The sequence below is a fragment of the Cajanus cajan genome, chromosome 1 (genome assembly GCF_000230855.2).
Source record: "Cajanus cajan strain Asha chromosome 1, NIPB_CcT2T_4, whole genome shotgun sequence".
Lineage (NCBI taxonomy): Eukaryota > Viridiplantae > Streptophyta > Magnoliopsida > Fabales > Fabaceae > Cajanus > Cajanus cajan.
Genome location: NC_138517.1, coordinates 73,065,486 through 73,079,853, shown reverse-complemented (window position 1 = coordinate 73,079,853; position 14,368 = coordinate 73,065,486). Strand labels below are relative to the sequence as shown.

Here is a 14,368-nt window from a genome sequence, read left to right as displayed (position 1 = left end):
TATTAATTAATTTAATATATTTAGTTACCTTAAATCAAACATATAAAATTCAAAAAATGTATTTATCCTTGTTGTTTTTTTTCTTCTAATTATCAACTATTAATAAAATACTAACTTAAAATCTTATCTAATTATATATAATATTCTCATATCAAATTTAAAATCAGATATTAGTTATACAAAAATATTAAGATCATATAGTAAAACCAGATATTAATTATACAAAAATATTAAGATCATATAGTAAATTTTCAATAAGATTTTAGTTAAATAATTTAAAATAATTAATGTTTCAATTATATTGTTAATTCACAAATAATTTATTCCAAAACTAATAAATTTTTTATATTAATTATTAGTAAAATTTAGTAACTTTTAATTTAACAATTAATTAGATCGATAAATTTCAACACACGCCATGAGTTACTGAGCGGAATAACTTTACCAAAGAGTTATTTTATAAGTTATCTTAAATCAAACATATAAAATTCAAAAAATGTATTTATCCTTGTTTTATTTTTTAATTATCAACTATTAATAAAATACTAACTTAAAATCTTATCTAATAATATCATAATATTTTCATATCAAATTTAAAATCAGTTCTTACATTTTCGACAAATATAAATTTGTCTGAAATATTTCATCAATAATATAGCTTTTCCTGTAACACCCCAATTTTTTATAAAGAGTATTTTTGTATTAATGGCATTCTCGTAATTTTGTTAAAGTTTTTGGGGTATTTTTGGTTTCTGGAACGGGCCGTTCCAAATGTGGAACGGGCCGTTCCAAATGATAAAATTGTGTATTTTTGGGACGTCCAGAACGGGCCCAGAACGGGCCGTTCTCCAAAGGACAACGGGGCGTTCTCCTTGCAGAACGGGCCGTTCCAGAAGGAGAACGGGGCGTTCTCCTTGCAGAACGGGCCGTTCCAGAAGGAGAACGGGGCGTTCTGCTGGGTTTTGGAACGGGCCGTTCTGATTTCAGAACGGGCCGTTCCAGTTGAAAATTTTGCGTAGATTTGAAGGGTCCAGAACGGGCGTTCCACTTTTCGAAACGGCCGTTCCGGATAGGTCCGCGAAAATGCCTATAAAAAGGCCCCTCCTCCCTCTCAAATCCTCACACCTCTCATCTTCTCTCTCTTCTCTCTTTTCTTTCTCTCTCTACTTCCTGCTGTTGATGGAAGGAGCTTAGGGGGGTGGAGGTTCTACCCTAGTTCCGGTCCCGATTTAAGGAGAGAGAAGAGAAGGTTCTGCCCGAATTTTGACTATCGTTTAAGGAAAAAGAAGAGGAGGTTCTGCTCAAGTTACTATTCATCCAGGTACGGGGGAAAAGGGGATTATTTATATGTAGAGTACATGAGGGAATTGGGTAGAGGAAGAATTTCTTAGGATTATGATTTTATAATTATTTTATTTGAAGAATCATTAGTTCTATTGAAATTATGTGTTGAGGTTTATAGATATGCCAAATTGTAGGAATAATGATCTGGGAAGAAAGAAGAAATCATAAATGCTGTGAACTAGAATTTGGAATAATTATGAGTTTCACTGTTATATTAAATTGATTATCTTATTGATTATTATAATTTATGAATATTATTGCTATATTACTCGTTAAGAATGGATGATCTTGATGTGAATTGCTTGAGGGGTGTGTAAACCCTCATTTTGTTGGGCTTATCTATTGTGTATGTGATGTGTATGTGATGTGGAATTATGTACGTGATGTGAATTTGAGTTATGAAATGAGAAGTGGGAAATGTGATTGAGATGTGATTATGGTACTGATGACCAGGGGTGAGCACGACCCTAAGCTGATGGGTAGCGTGACCTTGGCACAGTGTTATGTCAGGGGTGAGCACGACCCTAGGCTACTAAAAAGGGTAGCGTGACCTTGGCACAGTGTTATGTCAGGGGTGAGCACGGCCCTAGGTTGGAAAAAGGGTAGCGTGACCTTGACATAGTGAAATTTGTGTGGATTATGAATGAATCGTAATGTTCAAGTGGATTGTGATGGATTGATGTAATTGTGAATTGAGATGTGAATATGATGAATGGTTGATAAATTATGATACACACACATATATATATATATATAGATAAATGCTTATGAATATTTTATTAAATAATGAGTTATTATGAGATTATATTGTGATGTGTTTGTATGTACTTTGCATATAGATATTTTCTTTTCTCACCGTATAAACTGTGGATATTTTAGGAGAAGAAGATCCAGCTACGAGTGGCTTCTAGGATGCCAACAATTAAAATTCTGGGAATGCTCTGATAGTGTGACATCGGGGCAGAGGATTTCTAGGATGAAATATTTATGTGTATTTGGCACTGTAATATTGTTTTGAAAACAATTTGTAAAACTCTTGTGTTTTATGTTTTATATCTCTATTAATGTGATTGTCAAATTTTTATGTGAACCCTTTTACCAACTTAGAAAATTTAACCTTCTTAAATGTATTATAAATTTTTTTTATATATGTGTTGGGGTAGTAAGGGTGTCACATTTAGTGGTATCAGAGCAGGCCGATCCAATCGGCCGTGAGTAATGAGTCTACTATGCTTGTTTGGTGGATTAATAATGTGATGAGTTGATTGATGTGCTAATGAGATGATTAATTATGTTCTTATTTATTTATTTATTCTCAAGGTTTGTCTGATAGACATGATATAACTTGATGATGCTATTTTTGATTGATCTTTTCATAATTTCTTATTTGTTTGATATTTTTTTACGTAAAAAGACCTTAGATTTGGATGATTTAAGAGTTTACGGTTAATGGAATTTAGGAATCTATAGTAGTAAGCAATTGAATCAAAGGTGGTTGTATTTGAGAATTGGAGTTTTGATATTTTGATGAGAGATTGGAATGTTCCTTGAGTATTGGTGCTTGCATGTTAACTTTATGGCTTAGGTAGTATGTAAATTTTATTCTAAGTCCTTTGTGAGCTGTTTTGGAAAGCTTGAATATGAGTTTAAGGTGGAAAAAAAAAAAAAAAAGTGAGTTTGGAATGGTTAAGGTATTTTGTGAAATGTTAGTACACTAATGCTAGTATGATAATTCCTTATGTCTGTTGTTTATTTGATTGTGTACTATTTTCTTAGATTATGGCTGGTAGGAATGATCGTGCAATTGCTGATGCTCTTCAAGCATTAGCACAAGCTGTAAGTAACAACCATAGGACTGAAATCGCTCCTAATTGGTTAGAGCAATTTCAACGAAATAATCCACCTACTTTCCAAGGAGGATATGACCCAGATGTTGCGATGAATTGGCTAAATGAAATCGAAAAGATTTTCAATGCCATGGAGTGTCCTTTCACTCAGAAAGTGAGGTTGGCTACCTTCATGTTGACTGCTGATGCCCATTTTTGGTGGGAAGGAGCACTTCAAAGGATGATTGATGGAGAAATGCAATTGAATTGGGACAACTTCAAGAGGGTTTTTCTTGAGAAGTATTTCCCGGATGATGTAAGAAGCCAGAAGGAAGTTGAATTTCTTGAACTAAAGCAAGGGAATGACACAGTGGCAGAGTATGCTGCAAAATTTGATGCCTTGGTTCGCTACTGTACTCATTATCATGGTGAGGATGGCGAAAGGGCTAAGTGTATTAAGTTCGTGAATGGCCTTCGCCCTGAGATAAAAACAGCAATCAATTATCAAGAAATTTATCACTACCCGACTCTTGTCAACAAGAGTAGAATTTACGACCGTGACAATCGTGCACGTGCTGACTATTACAAGGGAGCTGGAGGTCCTATGCGTACCATAAATTCTAGTGCTTTAGGTAAAAGTAAACCTTACACCAAGTCTACTGGGAATTCAAGTTCTAAGGTGAATAATCAAGATTCGATGCAACGAAAGAGTCAATCTCCAATGGTTGGACAAACATCAAAAGGGGGGAGTGAGGGTTCTGTTCCACGCGATAATTGCTTCAACTGTGGGAAGCCAGGTCATAAGGCATATGAGTGTTGGGTACCAAGAGTGATAACATGTTACAACTGTTACGAGAAGGGACACAAAGCTCGGGAGTGCCCCAAGAATAAGAAAGAAACAACAGAAGTTGAAGGGAGCGCTAGCAAGCCTAGAGCCACAGGAAGAGTATTTGCCTTGAGTGGTGTTGAAGCTACTTAATCCAAAGATTTCATCCAGGGTATGTGTTTCATCAATGGAACCCCTCTAATTGTTTTATATGACTGGTGCGACTCACTCTTTTATATCACGTGTATGTCTAAATTACCTATTTTTTTTCCCTTGTCTTTTGAACTACTAGTAGAGACACCCACTAGTGGTTCAGTGATCACTTCTAATATCTATCCAAAGTGTCCCTTGACTATTGATGATAGAGAATTCATAGTTGACTAAATTTGTTTGCCTCTAAGTCAGCTAGTGAGATTAGTAGCTTCCTTGGATTGGCTGAATACTATAGAAAATTCATAGAGGGATTTTCCAAGTTAGCATTACCTTGACAAGTTTGACTACGAAAGGAGTTGTGTTTGTATAGGATAGTAAATGCAAGGATAGTTTACCGGGCCCTTGAGGAAAAGTTGACTAGTACACCTGTTTTAGTATTGCTTGACTTTTGTGGTTTATTGTGATGCTTCTAAAATAAGTTTGAGTGGAGTGTTGATGCAAGAAGGAAAGATAGTGGCTTGTGATTCTAGGCAACTGAAAACTCATCATAGGAATTACCTTACTTATGATTTTAAGTTAACGGTTGTAATATTTAGAGACATTGCCTATATAATTATAAGCTTGAGGTATTTATTGATCGTTAGAGCCTTAATTATTTGTTGACTGAAAGAATTAAGTTAAGTTTAAACTTCTAAGAGGACTAATATTTCAAACTTAGTTGTTATTTGAGAAAAGTCATTGTGGCAACCGATATTTTGAGTAGGAAATCTTTTCCTTTATGATTAGAGATTCAAATTAGGGATTTAAGTTTGACTTATGAGATTACTCTTAATAGTGTAAAACTAGGTATGACTCGAATACTAAGTGGATCGTTGAAAGAAATTGGAGAAGCATAATTAGTTGATTCATTTGATAACAAGATATGAGATTATAGGATAAGGTGATGGATAAGAATTTGACTTGGGTGTAGATGGAGTGGTGAAATTAGTGATCTGATATGTATACCTAGTGAACTTACACTTAGGTACTTGATCTTTAGAGACAAACATAGAAGTAAAACCAATATTGTAGCAGATACCTCGATTATGATAACCTCTGATATATCATTTTGATGATTTAAGGGTTGGATTTGATTGAAGAATTTAGAGACTTATGCTAGATGAGTGAGATTACCCTTAGAAGCATTGAATGGATTATGCTGAAAGTAACTAGTGAATTAATGGATGAGATTAGAGAAGCTTAGGAGTCAGATCCTTTCTTAGAACCAAGTGGAGAAGATTGGTAGAAGTATAGATAACCAATTCTGAGTAGAAATCAATGTTGTTTTGAGGAGCAAGAACCAATTTGGGTGTTTAGTAACCTTGAATTAAGAAAGATGATTTTAGAGTAAAGACATACGAGTGTTCTTGAAATATATTTACGAACTACTAAGATGTATCAGAGTTGCGCAGCGGAAGTGTAATGACCTAAGGTGAAGAGAAAAGAAATCATATACTCGTGTTTAGTATACAAGAAATCTTTACAAATTTTGTAGCAATTAGACGTCTCATTTTGGAAGTAAGATGGTGAATGGATAGACCTTAATTATAGGTTTGTTTGAGACATTTAAGAGATTGATTTAGATTCCTTAAAATTTACTTGTCTTACCCTTAGATTTCCTTGGTAAAATGAATAGAGTTGTAGGTAGTGAGGTTGCATAAGAATTAGAAGTAAGAAGCGAAGAATTTACCATTGCAAAAATTTCGAGGACGAAATTTCTAAAAGGAGGGAAGAATTGTAACACCCCAATTTTTTATAAAGAGTATTTTTGTATTAATGGCATTCTCGTAATTTTGTTAAAGTTTTTGGGGTATTTTTGGTTTCTGGAACGGGCCGTTCCAAATGTGGAACGGGCCGTTCCAAATGATAAAATTGTGTATTTTTGGGACGTCCAGAACGGGCCCAGAACGGGCCGTTCTCCAAAGGACAACGGGGCGTTCTCCTTGCAGAACGGGCCGTTCCAGAAGGAGAACGGGGCGTTCTCCTTGCAGAACGGGCCGTTCCAGAAGGAGAACGGGGCGTTCTGCTGGGTTTTGGAACGGGCCGTTCTGATTTCAGAACGGGCCGTTCCAGTTGAAAATTTTGCGTAGATTTGAAGGGTCCAGAACGGGCGTTCCACTTTTCGGAACGGCCGTTCCGGATAGGTCCGCGAAAATGCCTATAAAAAGGCCCCTCCTCCCTCTCAAATCCTCACACCTCTCATCTTCTCTCTCTTCTCTCTTTTCTTTCTCTCTCTACTTCCTGCTGTTGATGGAAGGAGCTTAGGGGGTGGAGGTTCTACCCTAGTTCCGGTCCCGATTTAAGGAGAGAGAAGAGAAGGTTCTGCCCGAATTTTGACTATCGTTTAAGGAAAAAGAAGAGGAGGTTCTGCTCAAGTTACTATTCATCCAGGTACGGGGGAAAAGGGGATTATTTATATGTAGAGTACATGAGGGAATTGGGTAGAGGAAGAATTTCTTAGGATTATGATTTTATAATTATTTTATTTGAAGAATCATTAGTTCTATTGAAATTATGTGTTGAGGTTTATAGATATGCCAAATTGTAGGAATAATGATCTGGGAAGAAAGAAGAAATCATAAATGCTGTGAACTAGAATTTGGAATAATTATGAGTTTCACTGTTATATTAAATTGATTATCTTATTGATTATTATAATTTATGAATATTATTGCTATATTACTCGTTAAGAATGGATGATCTTGATGTGAATTGCTTGAGGGGTGTGTAAACCCTCATTTTGTTGGGCTTATCTATTGTGTATGTGATGTGTATGTGATGTGGAATTATGTACGTGATGTGAATTTGAGTTATGAAATGAGAAGTGGGAAATGTGATTGAGATGTGATTATGGTACTGATGACCAGGGGTGAGCACGACCCTAAGCTGATGGGTAGCGTGACCTTGGCACAGTGTTATGTCAGGGGTGAGCACGACCCTAGGCTACTAAAAAGGGTAGCGTGACCTTGGCACAGTGTTATGTCAGGGGTGAGCACGGCCCTAGGTTGGAAAAAGGGTAGCGTGACCTTGACATAGTGAAATTTGTGTGGATTATGAATGAATCGTAATGTTCAAGTGGATTGTGATGGATTGATGTAATTGTGAATTGAGATGTGAATATGATGAATGGTTGATAAATTATGATACACACATATATATATATATATATATAGATAAATGCTTATGAATATTTTATTAAATAATGAGTTATTATGAGATTATATTGTGATGTGTTTGTATGTACTTTGCATATAGATATTTTCTTTTCTCACCGTATAAACTGTGGATATTTTAGGAGAAGAAGATCCAGCTACGAGTGGCTTCTAGGATGCCAACAATTAAAATTCTGGGAATGCTCTGATAGTGTGACATCGGGGCAGAGGATTTCTAGGATGAAATATTTATGTGTATTTGGCACTGTAATATTGTTTTGAAAACAATTTGTAAAACTCTTGTGTTTTATGTTTTATATCTCTATTAATGTGATTGTCAAATTTTTATGTGAACCCTTTTACCAACTTAGAAAATTTAACCTTCTTAAATGTATTATAAATTTTTTTTATATATGTGTTGGGGTAGTAAGGGTGTCACATTTCCTACAAAAAATTTTCTCATCGAAAATATAAATTTTTCAACAGATTTAATTTTGTTTTATAAGAAATCATCTTTGATTAATATAAAATTTTGTATATATGATTTAAGAGTAAAATATTTTTAATTTAACGGTTGAATTTACAAAATTAACATTTAATATAAAGTTATACGTCATCTTGTAACTGATTTTGTCTAAAAAATAATAGATAATCATACCCTTAACTGATTTTTATTTTATATATTCTAATTTTATTTGTAATAATATGATTATATATTTAAATAATTTAATTTTAGTAATTTTTTAAGTATATTTTTGTCTTTTCACTTAAAATATTTGAATTTCCATATTTTAATTTGAATTATTTTTTAAGTATATTTTTGTCTTTTTGTCTTAAATTTTTGAATTTCTATATTATAATTTTTTATTTCTATTATTTATTAATTCTTTTCTTTTTTAATGTTTTATAACATTATTAAAATTTTATAATTTTAATCTCTCTAATTTTATCTTACTTTTTATTTTATAAATATAATTTAGATTATTCATTTTATAATTAAATTAATTTCTTTAAATTTTTTATGAGTTTACATTCTAAGAATGTATTGAAACTCCTCAATTTTGAATTTAAAAAAAAATAATTTTTCACAGAATTTCCCACGGATTTATCCGTGGGTAATTTCCCACGGATTTTCCCACGGATTTGTCCGTGGGTAATTTCCCACGGATTTATCCGTGGGAAATTACCCACGGATTAGTCCGTGGGAAATTACCCACGGATAAATCCGTGGGAAATTCCGTGAAAAATTATTTTTTTTAAATTCAAAATTTTATTAAATAATTATCCTATTTAAAGATATTAAATCAATCATAATTATGTAAATCAAAACAAATTCATTCATACAAAATAAAATATCATACATAACAAATAAAGTTTAGGAGTTCAAATTTAAAAATAACATATAGTACGATCAGTAGTAGAATTATAACATAATGTCTAATAATCAGAATATCTATATTGTTGCTATAATAATCAAATATTGAGGAATTTCAATACATTCTTAGAATGTAAACTCATAAAAAATTTAAAAAATTTAATTTAATTATAAAATGAATAATCCAAATTATATTTATAAAATAAAAAGTAAGATAAAATTAGAGAGATTAAAATTATAAAATTTTATTAATGTTATAAAATATTTAAAATGAAAAGAATTAATAAATAATAGAAATAAAAATTATTAAAATTAAAATATAGAAATTCAAAAATTTAAGACAAAAAGACAAAAATACACTTAAAAAATAATTCAAATTAAAATATAGAAATTCAAATATTTTAAGTGAAAGACAAAAATATACTTAAAAAATTATTAAAATTAAACTATTTAAATATATAATCATATTATTACAAATAAAATTAGACAAAATCAGTTACAAGATGACGTATATTACCCTTTATCTATTACTATAGATAATCAAACAACTATATATTTAACTGTTTTTCTTCTATTCATTTTCTCTGTCTTTATCTCTACTTTCTATATATAGATTCATTGAAGTTTTAAATACTCATATTTATACTCGTTACTTTGTATTTTACTGATTTACTTAAATATAAAATTCAGAAATCAATAAAATGTAAATTTAAGAAATTACTACAACTTAAAGAGATTTTTAAATCAATCAGTTATTAGGAACAAAAATAATTATTTAGTGTAATTATTTTAACTTTAATGTTTTAAGTTTTAAATAAAGAAGATTTAATCTAGAAAAAATTTCATTAACCCCTACTTGAAGTTTTTCTCAATAACGTCATACATATATCTCTTCTCAAATTTTTAAGTGAGTATTAATTTTCTTATTTATTTATTTAAGAGGCACATACAACTACTTATATAAGATAATACTGTTTATATACTATTAAGAGAAAATAATTTATTAATACAAATATCAATAATTAAATGAGATTTGATCTCTTATTTCATTATTTCAACTTTTTTGAAATTTATTTTAAATATCATGCACACTGTGATTTAAAAAAATATATTAAATTTAAGTAATAATTTTAAAAATGAATTGAAAAAAATCTTATTTTCAAAATTGAAGATCAATGAAAGTTTTCATCAAAATGACATAGTATTGGATGTAATTTAGAAATAAATGATAGATACATATATATGATTTGCAGAACATAATTTAATTTTTTCCCCCTTATTTAATTAATAACGTTATTTTCAAAGAGATGAGTGATTTTTAAAAATTAAAGAAAAGATGTGTGTTATTCTTAAATTTGAACATCATGTGTTGGTATTTTTCAAGATAAGTAACAAAAAACACATTTACGCTAATTAGTTTATAATTTATAATAACCTAAACATATAACTATATATAGGTAATATAAGTCATACCTCACACACTTTGATTTATATTTATCTTATTTATATTTTGAAAACACCCATATAATAATGAAAACATTATATAGTGCATTGTTGTGTGTATTGATGCGATTAGGATTGGTTGCATTTGAAAAATAATTGGCTTAAATTTTATTTAATAATTCCAGACGTGGGAAACTCCGCCAGAAATTTCAGATGGATTTTAATCCGTGGGAAACTTCGTCAAAAATTTTAGACGGATTTAAATCCGTGGGAAATTCCGTCGAAAATTTCAGACGGATATAAATCCGTGGGAAATTCCGTCGGAAATTTCCCACGGATTTAAATCCGTCGGAAATTCCGTCGGAAATTCCTTCATGTAAAAATCCGTGGGAAATTCCGTCGGAAATTTCCCACGGATCTAAATCCGTGGGAAATTTCCGACGGATTTTGGTCCGTGGGAAATAATCCGTGGGAAATTTGACTTTTTCTTGTAGTGGATGATTAAAATATTATTCTAAAAATGTGAATTATAACTATCTAAAAAAATAATAATACAACCAATTTTATTTATTTTAAATAAGGTAACTAAAATTTTAAAAAAAATATTATTTTAAATATATATATATATAATATAAAATTGAGAATGTTGTATCATAAATTAAGAATATTACAAGTTTCAAAATAATTATTGACCATAACTAGTATATAATAAATTAAAGAATAATTCTTAATAATTGATTAATGTTAATCAATAAAATAAATTAAAATAATTTAAGCCAACAATCATGTCTTGTGTTGTTTTATTTTTGTTTGACTAAATACCAATGTAGGTAATGAAAATGAGAATATATCAAATTTTAAATAGAGGAATATGTCTGAATTTAAACATGGGTCTATAGGTTAATCTATTTAAAGTTTGGTTTAACTTAATCCGACCTATTTAATAAAAAGAAAAGATTTATGATTTTATAAAAGTTTATTTATTTAAAAAAAGCTTGGGTTTCATCTTATAATAAAACCTATTACACTTGATAGGTCAACTTATTATTTATATAATATAATATAATATAATATATATATATATATATATATATTATTAATATAATTAAATAAATAAATTTATAATACAAAAAATTAAATTATCAATATTTTTTTTACATTTTTACTGCTAGACTTAAACGTTTTACATTCTTTGTTCATATGAAATTAAAAAATCAAAAATAGAAACTCTAATAGCTACATTTTTGTTTACTCTTTTCCTTCGTCTTTATGGTTGGTTATTTAAAATACTTCAGATGAGATATAAGGAATATTTAGAAAGTTCTTTTTTATAAGACTATAATCTTTCATTGTAGTTTATGCGTGAATATATATTAGTGTACACGGCTATGCATATATAAATTGTCTATCTTAAGTTAGTGTATATTTTTATTTTAAACTCTAAATTTTAATAATAATAATAATAGAGTAAACTATTTTTCTTATACTGCAAATTAAAAAAAAGACTCATTTATTTAAAAAGAAAACATAATTGTTGGCTTATTTACAATAAATTTGTTGACTTATTTAATGTTATTAATATAAAAATAGGTTTTTAAATAGACTAATTGGTTAGGTTAAACTTTTAAAAAGATTTTGTCAGACCTATTAAAAAAGTCTATGATAAATAATAGATAGTTAAATTTTAATTTCGTAGAACAGGTTTGACCTATACTTTTAAAGTCTAACATGACTTACTTTCATCCCTAATAGTTGAGGATCATTAGTAAGATGATGCTGTTGATGAAGCTTGAGACCTTGGTCATGCGTTAGGTTGTGGCCTAATAGAATGTGACACCAAAATCTTTGATTTTATGTTTCTTTACAATTATCATATTAGAAGTGGTTTATATTTTATCTAGGAACTTTTGTTAGTTTCTTTTGATATTATAATGGTTTGGAGAATCACATTTCATTTTCAGATATTTTACTACCCATGAAATGCAAGAATTAAAGTACCTTTAGAATTTTCTTATTTTGGAAAAACAATTATGAGTCCTCTATTCATCAAAACAGGAATGTATTCTCAATAAACACATAAAGCAAATCATGTTTGCGGGCTTAGGAGACATGTGATGTAAGTATGATAGTGGCGAAACATGGATGACATGCAGCTCCTACTGGTATTCATGGCTGAAATCTACTAGGCTAGTATATGTGAGAAGTACGTTGTTAATGAGGCGTGCCTGTGCTGTGGTACGAGAATTCAAACTTCCAAACATATAATTAACATTGCCTTCTCTATTCTATTTTCTTGCTTACGCCTTCTCTAATATCTGATTCTTATTATGTAAGTTGCACTGCACTTCGCCCAGAGACTATCATCTAATGTAAAATCAACTAAATTTGTCTCTTATTTTGTGCCTCTTGTATAATATTTTTAGTCTCCAATTTTGGCTAAATTTGTTGTCTTTCTTAAATTAAAAATTATTATTTTTTCAATAATCTTTAAAAAATATTTTAAATTAAATCAATTGTATAACACAAACTAGATTTAATGTAATATTTTTAATAATAAATATTTATCAATCATTTAATTGATCAAATTCGACATGAGTGAATTTTGTGCAACATATACAGGAATGTATGAGTTTTGTTTGATAGATTTATAATTGACATTTCAATGTTGAGAATCAAATAAGCTTTTGTTTAAGCTTGAAGACTAAAAAAATAACTTTAAATTTAAAGGATCAAAACAAATTTTCCTCATATTTAAGAGATAAAATATATCTAAGTCATCATATTTAATATTTCAAACAAAAATATTTTATATTTTCTAAACATATACTAGTGCTTTTTATTCATAAAAAAGATTAGAGTGAGAATATAATTTAAGTTCTTATGCATCTATTTCACTCTCACTATTAATATGACTCTAATAATTTTATAAATATACTATATTAATTTCATAATTGGTATAAAGTATTGATGTTGAGTTTATAATTTTTATTTTTTATACTATATTTTTATAACTTTTAATGTATTTTGCCAATTGCTTTTAGTTTTTAAGTAAGTATTCATTAATATATAGTTAGAAACAAGATTTTGGATCGATTAATTTGCATGGAAATGTTGATAGATTTATAGTTAGCAGTTGTTAACGTGTTGTGATGGTTTATGAATTCAAACAGTCAAAGATATAAAATATTAGGAGGAATTTCTATATGCAAAATATCTGTCCTGGATGTATCTTTTCAGTCCCTATAATTGAAGCTTTTTAATCCGTTTTAATATTCGTCATTAGTTTTTTTTTAATGTTGTTTCTTTTGTATTAATGTGGCAGAGGAATTAATTCAACAAATTGTATTTGATGTTAAATTTTTTTTGTCAAAATTATTTTAAATTAGATTTTTCGACACTTTGTGCCTCTTTTGTATCCTTATTTACAATGTTCATTACTGAGACACTTTTTTTCTACCTTCAAAATTTGAAGATACCTACCACATTAATACAAAACAGACATTAAAAAAAAGAATTAACGATAATGACTAGAAATAGGGTCGTAGTTAAGGCAAGGCCAATGAGGTCATTACTCTAATTTTATATATATATATATAATAATTAATTTTAATTTAAATAATTAAGTAATATATTTTATTATAATTAATTTGTTAATGTGTAAAATCATACAATTATTTAAAATTTATATATAAATTATGACATTCAACAGATAATACAATTGAAAAGAGCAAAATTCAATTAAAACTTGTAGATAAAATAGGTTCACATGAAATCTGTCTCAAAACATCCAACTAAATTAAAACAAGTCTTAAAGCATAAGTTTGCCATTGTGTCTAACAAATGAGAAATGGTAGTTCAAAATAAGTCATAAAGTACTATTATAATCTTGTTGTTCCAATGTCGCATTATCAGAACGAACTCATCACTTCAGTCCTCAACACATTGAGTGTCGACCTCATCACTTAAGTCATTACCTAAAACACATCACAATGAAGACAAGAGAGGGAAAATAAGCATTCATATGTGAAACACAAGAAAAGAATTTCACCAAACATATATTCAACCCACGTACAATTCACAATATTAACTAGTCACAATAATATTATTAATTTATGAATCCGTTAGTTAATATCACCACCACCACTTCACAATACAACTCATGTGTTATGTTCAAGCTAACTTCAATGCATATGCAAGTAACCTAACCATC

The 14,368-nt window shown here is 29.5% G+C and overlaps 1 protein-coding gene across 1 annotated transcript; it reads left to right on the top strand.

The window, feature by feature from the left end:
* Window positions 1-1,197: 1,197 nt before the first annotated feature.
* Window positions 1,198-8,267, top strand: LOC145950740 (uncharacterized). Its single transcript, XM_083062429.1, has 3 exons — window positions 1,198-1,321; window positions 2,224-4,168; window positions 7,484-8,267. Exon 2 carries the CDS (start codon window positions 3,124-3,126, stop codon window positions 4,147-4,149), a length of 1,026 nt encoding a protein of 341 aa, XP_082918555.1. The 5' UTR covers window positions 1,198-1,321; window positions 2,224-3,123; the 3' UTR covers window positions 4,150-4,168; window positions 7,484-8,267.
* Window positions 8,268-14,368: the final 6,101 nt, after the last annotated feature.